This window comes from Parus major, chromosome 3 (assembly GCF_001522545.3).
Source record: "Parus major isolate Abel chromosome 3, Parus_major1.1, whole genome shotgun sequence".
NCBI lineage: Eukaryota > Metazoa > Chordata > Aves > Passeriformes > Paridae > Parus > Parus major.
Window position 1 is genome coordinate 10,236,473 of NC_031770.1, and position 12,201 is coordinate 10,248,673.

At 51.1% G+C, this 12,201-nt stretch overlaps 1 protein-coding gene across 1 annotated transcript; it reads right to left on the reverse strand.

Moving 5' to 3' along the window:
* Positions 1 to 1,010: 1,010 nt before the first annotated feature.
* Positions 1,011 to 11,738, reverse strand: LOC107201229. Its single transcript, XM_033513210.1, has 10 exons — positions 11,558 to 11,738; positions 11,129 to 11,168; positions 7,959 to 10,103; positions 6,085 to 7,152; positions 5,108 to 5,164; positions 4,064 to 4,164; positions 3,697 to 3,761; positions 2,957 to 3,108; positions 2,714 to 2,866; positions 1,011 to 1,586 (listed from the first exon to the last, which is right to left on the reverse strand). The coding sequence occupies exons 1-10, from the start codon at positions 11,687 to 11,689 to the stop codon at positions 1,264 to 1,266; spliced, it is 4,236 nt and encodes a 1,411-aa protein (XP_033369101.1). The 5' UTR covers positions 11,690 to 11,738; the 3' UTR covers positions 1,011 to 1,263.
* Positions 11,739 to 12,201: the final 463 nt, after the last annotated feature.

The following is a 12,201-nucleotide window of genomic DNA, read 5'->3' on the forward strand; positions in this document are numbered from 1 at the left end:
CCGGAGGGGCACGGAGGCTGCTTGTTCCTTTATCACCCGAGTACATCCCCTGGCTCTCACAACACTGGCATTTATAGTGCCCCAAGCTGTGCTGCACCTCGCTAGTCACTCCTTTGGCGAACCCCCCTCAGCACTGCAATGTTGCTTCTTAACCAATTCAACAGCTGAGATAAAGGAACTGCCTTTTTTTTTATTTTTGGGTATGAGGGGAGGAAGGGTCTGGAAAAGAGTTACTCTAAGGAAAGACCCCAGGTCCCCTTTTGACTTCTCCACCGGTATCCTCACCTGGAGCGAAGCACAGCAGGGCCATTTCCAGCCCCTTCCAAGCGGACCCTGCGGAGCAAACCCTGAGCTGGTACATCCCTGTGCCATCCGCTCCCTTCAGCCCTCACCTGCACAGCTCATCCCCTGCCCAAAGCTGCTCAAACAAGCGCCGGGAGACCTCCCCCGGAGCTGCTTTAGCCAGAGCCCCCCGGCCGTGCCCCACCTCCGGGAGCATCCATCCATCCGGAGCAGCCAGCGCCCTTCCTGGGCTTTTGGTGGCAGACAGCTCCCTCCAGTGGGGCACCTGCACCGCACCGAGCACGCTTCTTTCCCAGGAAAGGGGGAATTCCCACTGAAACCCCCCTCAGAAAGACAAACAGAGAAGTTACCGGGCTACAGCTGCAGGACAAGCCGGGAAGGGAGCTGTGCTTTATGTCCTGCCAGGACGATGGGTTGGTGGTGGGGCTTTTTGCAGCCAGCATCCATGCAAGCACCAAAAGTGCTGTCCTCATCACTCTGTGAGTGGAGGCCCACTGACCATAACCTGACCGTGTTTCTCACCAGAATTTTAAGTCAAGTTCTGGAGATGTTTCTCAGCCAGGCTGGAAGAAATACCCCACAGATCCTCAGGTCCTGCCAGGGCTTCCCATAAAGCTCTGCCTTGGGGGCAGAAGAAAGCAGGCAGCACTGAGCAGGATGCAGAATAATTTTTAATTCTATATTAGGCACCAAAACATCTTATTTCCTTTTTTCTTAAAAAAAAAAGTTTTTAATTCTCCTGTGCAGGTCTTGAGCAGAGTAAATCAGCAGAAGTACAGCAGCTTGCAGCAAACATTTTGTTCCCCATGCTGAGCAAGCATTGCAAAAATTCAATTATAACATGAGGAGCACTGTTGTGGGATATTCACGGCCCACAGAACACAGCAGAAGGGTTGGCACAGCCAGTGGTTGTGTCAGAACCCCTGAGAAATGATGGAGTCACTGAGGCCCGGGACCCCCTCAGGGTGGGGGAGCTGCTCTGGGAAGACCCGTCAGTCCTGCCGGGCCAGGGTGGGCACGGAGGCTCCAGAGCCACTCGGGGGACCTGGCCCGCAGCTTCAGCTGGAAGGGGTCGAGGCGCAGGCACTCCCCCAGCTCGTGCAGCTCCATGGCTGGCTCCTCCACCGCCCCCACCGGGGGCTCCTCAGGCCTCGGGCTCCTCCCGGGGGCCCGGCCACACACGGCCATGACACAGAGGGCACCAAAGGCCACCAGCATCACCAGGCCGGCCACGAGGGCTGCCCCCACCAGCATGTCAGCGTGGCGGAGGAAGGCGCTGATCCCTGCAAGAGAAAGGCCAAGGCCTCATTCCCAGTGGCCGCTGCCCCAGGGACCCCACTGTGCTCACAAAGTGTCCCTGTCTCCTCCAGGAGTCTCACATCGCCCCTGCCACCCTCCAGAAAGCCTCACACCTCCTCCAGGCAGGTCTCCACATATCTCCCAAACCTCCATCCCAGGGGAATACTTAGACCAAGAGTCAAGTGCAGCACAGGGATAGTGCTAACCCAGAAGAACCCCAGCAGAGCAAAGCCATTGCCAAACACACATGCAACTACACAAAGATCTGCTGCTGTTCCCACACAGGCATGGAGAGATAAAGATGGATTTGTAAAATTACCTGTATCAGGGTATAACAATAACCAGCTGATCTGTACAGGCTTAGACTGCTCAAGTTAGTTAACTTGGAATTGGTAGGATGGGTGAGATACTGTATTCGGCCATGAGTTCACGTTATGGTTTAAAGCCACTGCAGGGATGTTAAAGTAGTTTTGATAAAGCAGCTGCAGTGTTTGGAGCATATATTGGAGAATATTCCTGTTTTCTAGCCTGTGGGGCCCCATTATTCTGCAAGATTGGATTAGCCACCTCTGATTATAGTCAAACACCACATGCCATCTGCTCAGCCTTGTGTCAAAAGCTGGGGTAAACACCAGGAGCACCACTGCCCTTCTCACCAAGATCTACGCAGAGTGACAGGAGAACTGGGCACTCCCAGGAGCCACCAGGCTGGCTGATCACATCAGTTACAGCAGAGGTAGCTCATCAATCACTCTGGACCACACTTTGCTTATAACTTAAGGGCTCACACGTGCCAGGTTGTAACCCTGATGCAGAGAAAGCAGCAGACTGGGGAAGGGAGGCTAAGCCTCATGGAGAGGTTGCATTCCCAGCTGGGAACTGCCTTGCAAAGACATTTCACATCCTTACCACACCTGGCAGGGACACCTAAAGCCACCACTGCAGTGACATCACATACAGCACGCATCAGAGGAGGGCAGGACCCCAGGCTGGCAGAGAGCCCCTTACCCTGGTGTGCTCACCCCAGACTGTGCTGCACAAATGGCTCTCCCATCACACCAAGAAAACACCAGACAGCGAGAGGCAGCCGAGCTGCAGTGTCATCCTCTACCTGGGTGGGGAGCGCGGATGCACAGCGTGCCGGATTTGGTGGGGGAATGATCCTCATAGCCCTTCTTGCAGCGACACAGGTAGGTGCCCACGCCATTGAGGCACTCTGCCTCCTCCCCACAGAGACCAACCCCAGCCTGGCACTCGTTCACATCTGTCATGGGGAATAGATGCCCTAAGTCAGGCTTGGCATAAAAGGGTTTATTTCAGGAAAAAAACAAAAAAAACCAAGTGAAGCACCCACCTTCAACAAACAGTGAAACAAGCTGCAGCTTCTCCGCACCCACCGAGGTGCCAAGCAGCTGCTGCAGCTGGGAGCGCAGGAGCAGAGACACGTTCCTTTCCTCCGGCTCCAGGTGCAGCCAGAAGGTGAGCAGCAGGTTGGCATCACTCGTCCTGTGGGCAGGGGAGAGCCCAGGGTGAGGCAGCAGGAAAACATCACCACAGCCCAGCTCTGACAGCCCATTTAGACCTTCTACCCTTGGCATGGGACCATGATGCTGCAAGGCTGGCTCTTGAGAAGATTATCTGTGCCAAGAGGCAGCTTTGCACTTGGACCATGGGGAAAAGGAAAGCCCAGGAATGGCTCCTCATCTGGAGCTAGGCTGAAATGACCAGATATTTACATCAAGTGAATTGCAGTAGCAATCTGCAGTCTGGGATCAGCCTCTGCTGACAGCTCCCAGCTTTCTCCAGCAGGCACTGTGGCAGGTGAGATTATCCTCCTTTTCCTCCAAAGTTTAAATCCATTTTAGACCTGTATAGTCCCCAGGTAATCCTAAACATCAATTTTCACCATCTTTCCTCCAGGAAACAATTTTTTTTTTTTTTCTGCTTTCAGGACAAGCCACAGATCAAGGAAGAATAACAAACACGTGTCTCTTCCTGGGGAAGGAGAGTGAGAAGCCAAGACACTGCTAATCCAAGAAGTATTACAGGTTATAGCAGTCACCTGCCAAGCCAGCAGCACAGCATGAATCCTACCTTTTGACATCCTTTAACTTTATTTCACTGACTCTATTGGCAGAAAGCTTCAGGTTCTTCTGGATCTGCAAAGGAATAGAGTGACCAGTGCCAATTTGACATTCGACAAGCAGAAGTATGACACCAAGCAGCTTCTTTTCTCACTGTAGCACCCCATCTTGCTCTCCCCCTTCACAAACCACCTGGGATGCAGAGGATGTCCCATAGCTCACTGCTCTGAGCCCTTTCCTTAGAAGAATGCCAGTCATTCCCATCTGCTTAGCTCCATATCATCTCCCCCAAACACAAATGCACAGTATGGTCTCTCCTACATGAAGATTTGGGACATCCCATCTGTTTTTCTCCACCTCCCCATGCCCACACTTACGTGATTCTTCAGAGATTCAAGGAGACCCTTTTGGAGCTCACTTCCACCATGAGGAATCCAGTCCTTGGGTTTGATTTCAACAGTGACTTCAAACAGCACATCTACCATAAGACATGAGATCCTGGCATGTTCAAATGCACACGATACAAACAGGACCCCCAAATGAGTTAATCCTTAAGCATCAGCACTAGAACAGTACCATGCCTATGCAGGTCAGTGTCACATGGGTATTTCCAGGGGCTGTGCATCAGGTAGGACAAGTTGTTGAGTAACAGGTGAACACAAACTTTAGTTAATGCTTGTTGATGAATACTAGAATTGATCTTCCAGTGAAAAACTGACACAAAACGACATATCCAATACGTATCCAATCACATTCACATGCCCTTAGCTCTCCTGTTTCCCAAAGGGATTGTCATAATTATTGATGGAGTCTAAAAGCCAATTTCTCTTGGAATCCAGACTGGCACAGATTTGCCAGTTGGCTGTTTAAAACCTATTTGTTCATCAATATTTCCCCTGTTCGGAGCTCAGGCTCCTTCTGTATCAATTCCTTTGTGCAAGTTGTTTCTGTGGCTTGCTGGGCCATACATGCCCTGCACTTATATTGTTTAGTTGCTCTTCCATAAGAGAATTTTCCTTCTCTCCCTGGTCTGAGGAACAGGATTTCTGCACATTTTTGATCCTGGTAGTCACAAGACATCCATTGGAATACACCGAAGGAATTGAAGTACACTCACCCTCATTCATCTTAGAAAAACCTTATTTAAATAGCCAACAAATAATGCTTGAACTCAAACAAGCCAGCATTTATTAGTGTCAGGATTAGCACCTGAACTCAGGTTTCTCAAGGGAGATGCAACATGGCCAAAGCACAAGTGTAGGATTGCAGTGAGATCTTAAAAAATAAGATCTTGGGAGTGGTTACTACTCAGAAACAACTAATTTCTAAATGTAATGAGCAGGTGATGTCCAGCACAGCCTCAGACAGCTCCCTGAGCTTAGGGCAGTGTTTTAAGACTCACTTAACTCTGCATGGCTCACCTCCAGGATGGTGCTGGGAATGCAATCCTGTGTTGTTCTCCACAGATGACATCAGACCTGCCAAAGCAAGGGAAAACATCAGGCTGCTATCACTGATGTACCAGTAATGGGGGAGGGAAAGTACATTAGGTCTGTCTCTCTTGGCAAAAAGAGCTCCTTCCTCTAGTCTTCACACTGAAATTGAATATCAAGGTCTGAAGACAATCTCCTCTCCACAGTGGAAAAAGTGCTCTTTAGAAAGAAATTACCACAATAAACCTCATTTCCATTTTTGGAGGCAGACAAACTTATCCCTGTGAAGCCACCAGAGCTGCCTTGGATCCCAGTGGAGCAAAACAGCTTGGGCATTGCATGCCTGCAAATGCAAAAAATCTGAATAAAATCTTCAACAGAGGGGCAAGAACAATTTGGAGGTGAGAAAACCCCAATTGAAAATATCTTCTGCTTTCAGGCAGAAATTAAAGCACCAGTAGTTAAATATTGCCTGTGTAAGTGATCTACCATCAACCCCTGAACTTTCTTTAAAGACAACGGATTTTTTAAGTATTTCTCTCGCTCCTGGAGCTCAAACTCAGTGATCATGCCTGGGAGCACTGTGACAGGCTACAGAGGAACCAATGCAAGACAGGGCTGTTGAAAACCAAGATGAGCATTCCCAGTCTGCTTTGGGAGCGAAGTCACAGCTGAGAGGTTGGCTCCTCCATGGATAACTCGAAACACTTGAATTAGAAACCAGCCTGTCCCTCTTACCAGTAGCATAATTCCATAGATACCCATGTTAGAACTGATAATCCTGTGTCTTCTCAAGTCCCTCTCTCCTTGGATACAGGGGTCAAGGGTGCTACCACATGGCTCAGCTGAAAGTAACAACCACGTCTACAAATAAAATCTCTTAACAGAGTGCTGCATCACTGGAGGTGGATATTGCACATTGTCAGGCATCAGTTCAGCCAGTAATAACCAAAAAATCACCTTACCAAAGAGGTCTTCAGTCCTTCCTCCCAGAGACACCACGTCAGCAGCAGTCACACCAGGAGAGGGGTAGAGGGGTGTTTTTGTGCTGGTGCCTAGTGGTGGCTCTGCCAGCACTGGTGTCTGTGTGTGGTGTGCAGCAGCTGCCACTTCTGAGGGGCTGTCACTGGTCTGACCCAGGGTAGGTGATGTCTCAGAGACACCTACACTGCTGCTGGGCATCTCTGAGCGAGGGGAGCCAGCTGGGTGACACGGGACCATGGTGGCCAGAGCAGTCCCTGGCTCTGTGTCCCCTGTGGTCAGCTCCAAGGCAGGTGGCTCAGCTTTACCCTCAGTGTCTTGCCCAGCTGGAGCTGGCTCCACCAACATGTCTTCTTCAGGTTCTCTGCCCTTGCTGCCACCATCCTTAAGGTTCCTTTCCAGCCTGGTTTCATCCTGACCATGCTCGCTCAGGTTAGCACCAGGCTGACCACCTTCCATGAGATCAGGAGAACGTTGGGCCACTTCTTTTGGGCTCATAGTGTTAGGTTGGATCCTGCCTCCAGCAGGTGGGCCTGGAGGAGCTGTCAGCATGGACAATAAACCTTTGGTCACCGCTGTCCTCCAGCTCTCTTTTCCAGAGGTGTCCTGGACAGTCTCCTGGGGAGCTGCTACGGTATCACTCGAAGAGCCCACAGCTTCAGAGTCCCTGAATACATAATACTGTCCTTTAAAATACCTGTATTCATGGCTTCTGGAACCACTCCCTGACAGAAACAACACCTGGACCTCTGTGGCTTGTGCAGCAAAGATCAGAGTGCCTCTGTTGTGGCAGGCAAACACCACTTTGGTTTCCACACTTGACGAGACCCCCTGGAAGATGATCTTGTCCTGGTTGTTGCCACAGCCGTCGCTCCCCTGGAACCCTTGGACATAGATGACAATGTGCTTCTGGGGGCCTGCCCAGATGGTCCAGTTGCACCAGGTGTTGGGCTCAGCATGCAGAGGGAGGTAAAACATGCCAGACCCGCCCCGGAAGGTGAGGTGGCAGCTCCTGATGGGAAAGTACTCGGTTACCCAGGGAGGGCCCAGCTCTGACACATCAGGAACACCAGAAAGAAACATGTAATCAAAGGTTATTATATTCACAAATTATATCATATATTACATTTTATATTAGATTACACATCAGACTTTTAGGAGTGCTGCAAACTGCCACGGGAGAGGCAGCGTTTCCGACCCTCTCCTGCTACAAGATTTCTGTAGTTTCAGCCCATGGAGCCACAAATCCACACTACAACTGGAGCTGAGCCTCTCTGAGAGGCTGCATGAAGCAGAGCCAGTGCCAGCCAGCTCCAAGATGGGCCCAGCACTGGCCAGGCCAGTGAGGAGTTCTCCCCTGAGAAGGAAGGAGTGGCAGAGACAGACAAGGTGTGATGAACTACAGGCCCCATTCCCCTGGCCCTCCAGAGGCAGGGGAGGAAACAGAGAAACCAGGAGTGAAGTTGAGCCTGGGAAGAAGGGTAGGGGGGAGCTGCTTTTAATATTTTAGTTGATGTCTCATTATCCTACCCTGATTTGATTGGTAAGAAATTAGATTGATTTCCCCAAGTCAAGTCTGTTTTACCCACGATGGTAGACTGACAGTGATCGCTCTCTGTCCTTATCTCACCTCACAAGCCTTTAATCACATTTTCTCTCCCCTGTCCTGCTGAGAAGCAGCTTTGGAGGGCACCTGGTGTCCAGCCAGGGTTGCCCCAGCATGGTTCTCCCCAGAGAGCAGGTTATGATTGCAGGTGAAGACTGCAGGTGAAAGGCACAGCCTTGTCCTTGCCCCACCAATTAATTTTGACTTGATGACAAGATGACTTGTGCCAAGACAAAGTGCTGGGACACCTACCAGCATGTTTCTCTGGCTGTCCTTCTGGCACCTGGGTGTTCCTGGGTACACCAGAGGGCTCCCAAGGCTGTTGGTCTCCTGGCAGTGTTTCTCCCCACGGAGCTGCAGGCAGATCAGCATGTGCAGGAGTGATGCTGAAGGAGGCAGTTGTCCTCTGTCCTGAACCCACTGGCACAGTTTCTGTGGTTCCCTGTATTTTAAATCCCCTGAAGTTGGAGGCAGAAGCTGGTTTGTCACTAGCAGCACTGTGCTGATGCTGCACAGGCACCTCGTGCTCCTCTCTGGTGCCAGCCAGGGAAGCTGGTGTCCCCCCAGAGCCACTGCTGACATGGCCCTCAGGCTGAGTAAGCCTCACACCAGGCCCTGGGACAGTGACAAAGACTGGGGAGGGACTCCTGGCCATCAAGCCCACAGAGGCTGTGGTTTTGCCTCCCTGGCCACCTGCCTGTCCACCAGGCACCAACTTTTGCATCCTAGAGCCAAGGCATCTGGAGGACCCATCAGTGCCCAGTTCAGAGGCTACTGATGGATAGCAGGGTGGTGAAGGGAAGATCATGTCCTGTCCTCCTGGGCTAGCTGGGGAGGTGTCCCTTTGCCTGAGACTGACAGGATCCTGATCCAGAGCAGCTGGGAAAGAGGCCACCATGGACACAGACTCCACTTGTGGAGGAAGAGGCGCTTCAGGGATTAAATCCAGAGAGCCAAAATCTGCAGGGACAGGTGCTGCAGAGGAGGTCACCAGCACAGGGATTGTTTCTGTCCCCAGGGCAGGCACAGGTGTGAGAGGATGCTCCAGCCCTGTTGCTAAAGCAGGTACAGCGAGCCCTGGCACTGTGGGATGCAGCACTGTTCTCCTGACAGCTCCCCTAGAACATCCCAGTGGGAAAACATCTACCAGCTTTGTGTGTTGGAGGCCAGTTGTGCCTGGCTGAGGTTTAGGCATGCACAGATGCCCCAGACTGTTTTGACTTCTCTCAGGTAGCAGCTGTAAGTGGTCCCTGGTGACCACATCACTGGGGCTCCTCAGGCTGGGCATCAGGCCCTCAGCGAGGCCATCAGCTGGGACACTCAGCTGGGCACTGCTTCCATCCTTCTGCAGGCTGGCTGTGCTGAGCTGGCTGTCCCTGGTGGGACCTGTGCCCTCCTGGCTTTGTCCTGTGCCTGGGGACAGAGGCTCAGAGCGTGCAGCCAAGTCCAGGTGACCTGTGCCTGTTGGTTTAATTGTAAACTGCAGGTGGCCCAGACCTTTTGGCCTCAGGGTAGGGTTCAGGACAGGCTGGCTGCTCTCCAGACTCACATCTGCTGGCTGCCAAAAAGGTTCTGCTCCCTGGAAGGCACCAAGCAAAGGAGTTTCCAAAAGCATGCTGTGCACAGGACCAAAGCTCACAGTGCTGTCCTCACCCACGGAGGAATTCTGCCCCAAGATGTCCCGTGCTGCAGTGGGGATTATTCCCTCAGGTGCTCCAATACCTTGAACTTCCTGAGCCCCCAGCCCACAAAGAGCTTTTGTTTCCAGAGCCTGTGTCCTTGCATGTTCACCTAGGGTAAGTTCTGTAGGACTTCCCACAGCCATGGTGTCCAGAGTGATCCCCCTTCCCTGCCTCAGCTCACTGCTTCTCATGGTGGTGCTGCCATGTGTGGTTGCAAAGCCCAGTGGATCTCTAAAGTCTTCTACCCAGCCAGACTGAAAAATACCACCTTTCTTTGACAGTTTTGAAACAGAAGTTCCAGAAATTTCATCATCTTGCTGTTCTTGGAAGATGTAGTACTTCCCTTTAAATTGTGCATCTCTCCGGTTTGGCAAGTACCTCTTCAGCAGCACAACATGGACAGCCTGAGCAAAGGTGGCAAAAACATGCATCTCCTTTTTCCAGCAGGCATAAACAACACTGTTTTCCACCAGGGAAGAGACTCCTTCAAACAGAATTTTGTCCTCATTTCTGTTGCACGCCTCCCTAGCAACAAATCCCCGGATATAAATGATGATGTACTTCCTGGAGCCTGCCCAGATGGTCCAGTTGCACCAAAAGCTTACAGGGAAATCAGCATGGAATGTTGGAGGAGAAAACTCCCCATATTTGTCCTGCAGCACTCTGTGGCAGCTTCTTATAGGCACATAGGCCAATAACCAAGGAGATTCCAGCTCTGGAAGACAAGAATCAACAATCAAGTTTTCCCCCATTTCTGCTTCCAAAGAAATAGTTACCATCTTGATTTCCAGAAATTATCTTCAGGATGCCTCTTCTCCCCATTTTGGTACCTCCTGCTCCCGTTTGCCAACCAACATGGAAAACCCATCAGTGGGAAAACATGGGAGTAAGCCCTAGGAAAGCTGGGGAAGCCCTGGCCAGCACCAGCTCCTGCTTCACGGAAAGCCAGGCTGTGCCCCCACTGCTACAGCCCCAGAGCAGGGCACACTCCTGCTTTAAGCCCTCCCCATGGCTGTGCAGGAGCACAGATGTCCCAGGATGGCCACACAGTGGGTGCCACATGTCCCAGGCAGGCAGTTTCTCCTCTGCAGGTCAGGCTATTTCGGGATCAAGGCTAAAGGCTCAGGGAGTTGCCCCACCTGGGCAAGTTACAGAAGCAAAGGGCACTGCTACATTTGGTGCCAGCCTGTGGGAGAGTTTTGTTGTTCATACACCAGCAGAGCTGGGAGACAAAGCTCTTCTGAAAGCATTTTCAATCTCTTTGGTTTAAAGGGCTCATCCATGGCAGAGCCCATTAGAGCTCCAACAGGATCTCCCCAAAGCCCTCAAAGTGGAAGGCAGCTTTCCTTGGGCAGGGAAAAGCAGTGCTTTCCAAAACCACTTTCTCAGAGCCAGAAGAGTGGCAAGTTCACAGTAGGTTTGCCCTACAGGAGCACACTTAAAGCTTGGGTTGAATTTTTGCCACTTGTTTTGATTGCTGCAGTGCTTTGCTCCTGCCTGCAGGACGTGCTCTGTGGCAAGGATTTGACAGCCACAGGACAGTGGCACAGGTTATCTCCTGCACCAGCACTGATTTTTCTCTACCCCAGCACTGATCAACCACATCCCCTCTCCACACCACCCCACAGCCAGGCTGTCGCTCCTGATTTTCCACACTACTTATTGGTGGCTTGAAATACCCAACAAATTCTGGGGGAAGGGGGGAAAGGAAGCTGATCTGAGAACTAATTCAATTTTTACCTGGTTTGACTTTCCAATATTGCTGAGACGATCCTCTTCCCTATAAAAAAAGGAAATAGTCAAATTACAGGCCCAAATACCAATTCCCAATGTTTATAACACTGCCCAGAGAAATGCTAACACCAGCCCAGTGGGAAGGGAGAACCAAACGCAGCCTGGGTGGGTTAGGGCTTTTCCTGCACCTGGACCAAGTCCCAAGTTACATCATTTACTCCATGTGATTATAAACCTTCTCCCCTCCCTACATCCAGAAGCACTGCCTGATGTGCTGTTGGACCACAACCAATATAAAAACCTGCCCCAAAACACAGCAAGCAAAGCCCAGACAGGCTTTAGTCCCCCAGGGCCGTGGAGAAGAGAGAAGGTTTTGTAAGCAGGCAGGACACTGCACCCAAGAGGGGAATTTTCCTACAGGGAACCCTCACTCACCCCTGGAGCAGCAGCAGCAGCATCACAGCAGGGCCTCAGCATCACCCCAGGACCCTGCCCTGCAGGAGCTGGCCCCAGCACCCAGGGCATCAAGAGCAGGGCCAGAGTAAAGGGGGAGGGCAAAGGCTTCATGGCAAAGGTTTACTAGAGGTACAGCATTAAATAAAACAAAAATAAAAAATCCAACAAAACATACAAAACAAAAAACTCCCTGTTTCTCCCCAGAATAATCCCTCAGGCAGAGCAAGCTGGGATCACCACCTTTCCCAGACCCCCTCCAAAACACAAATCCCTGCAGCAGAGGGGCTGCCCTGGCAGCCCACTCACTCATAGAGGGCCCTGCTTCACAAGTGACAGCAATTAGCTAATAGCAATTAGCTAATCAATGAAATGAGGCCAGCTGTATCTTGTTAGGGACAGACTTGCCTTTTCAGTTTGCTGCCCAAGTGTTGTTTCTGTGCTGGGTGTTTGGGTAAAAAGACATTTTTCCATTTATAACACATAATATTCTAACCTGAAGTTAAAGTGGTGTGATACCCCAATGTGACACAGAGCCCAAGTTACTTCCTCTCTTATAAAAAAAAAAAAAAATTCAACTACTGGAGTGGGAAAAAAGAGTCCTAATGTAAAAGTGAGTGTTTTCA

What these genes read in the sequence shown, in the direction of transcription:
- LOC107201229 (XM_033513210.1), bottom strand. Translation starts at nt 11,689, where the DNA reads ATGAAGCCTTTGCCCTCCCCCTTTACTCTGGCCCTGCTCTTGATGCCC. An exon ending in ACAGCCAGAGAAACATGCTG is followed by an intron (nt 7,153 to 7,958) that starts GTAGGTGTCCCA and finishes CTGATGTGTCAG; the next exon opens with AGCTGGGCCCTCCCTGGGTA. An exon ending in TGTTTCACTGTTTGTTGAAG is followed by an intron (nt 2,867 to 2,956) that starts GTGGGTGCTTCA and finishes TCCCCATGACAG; the next exon opens with ATGTGAACGAGTGCCAGGCT.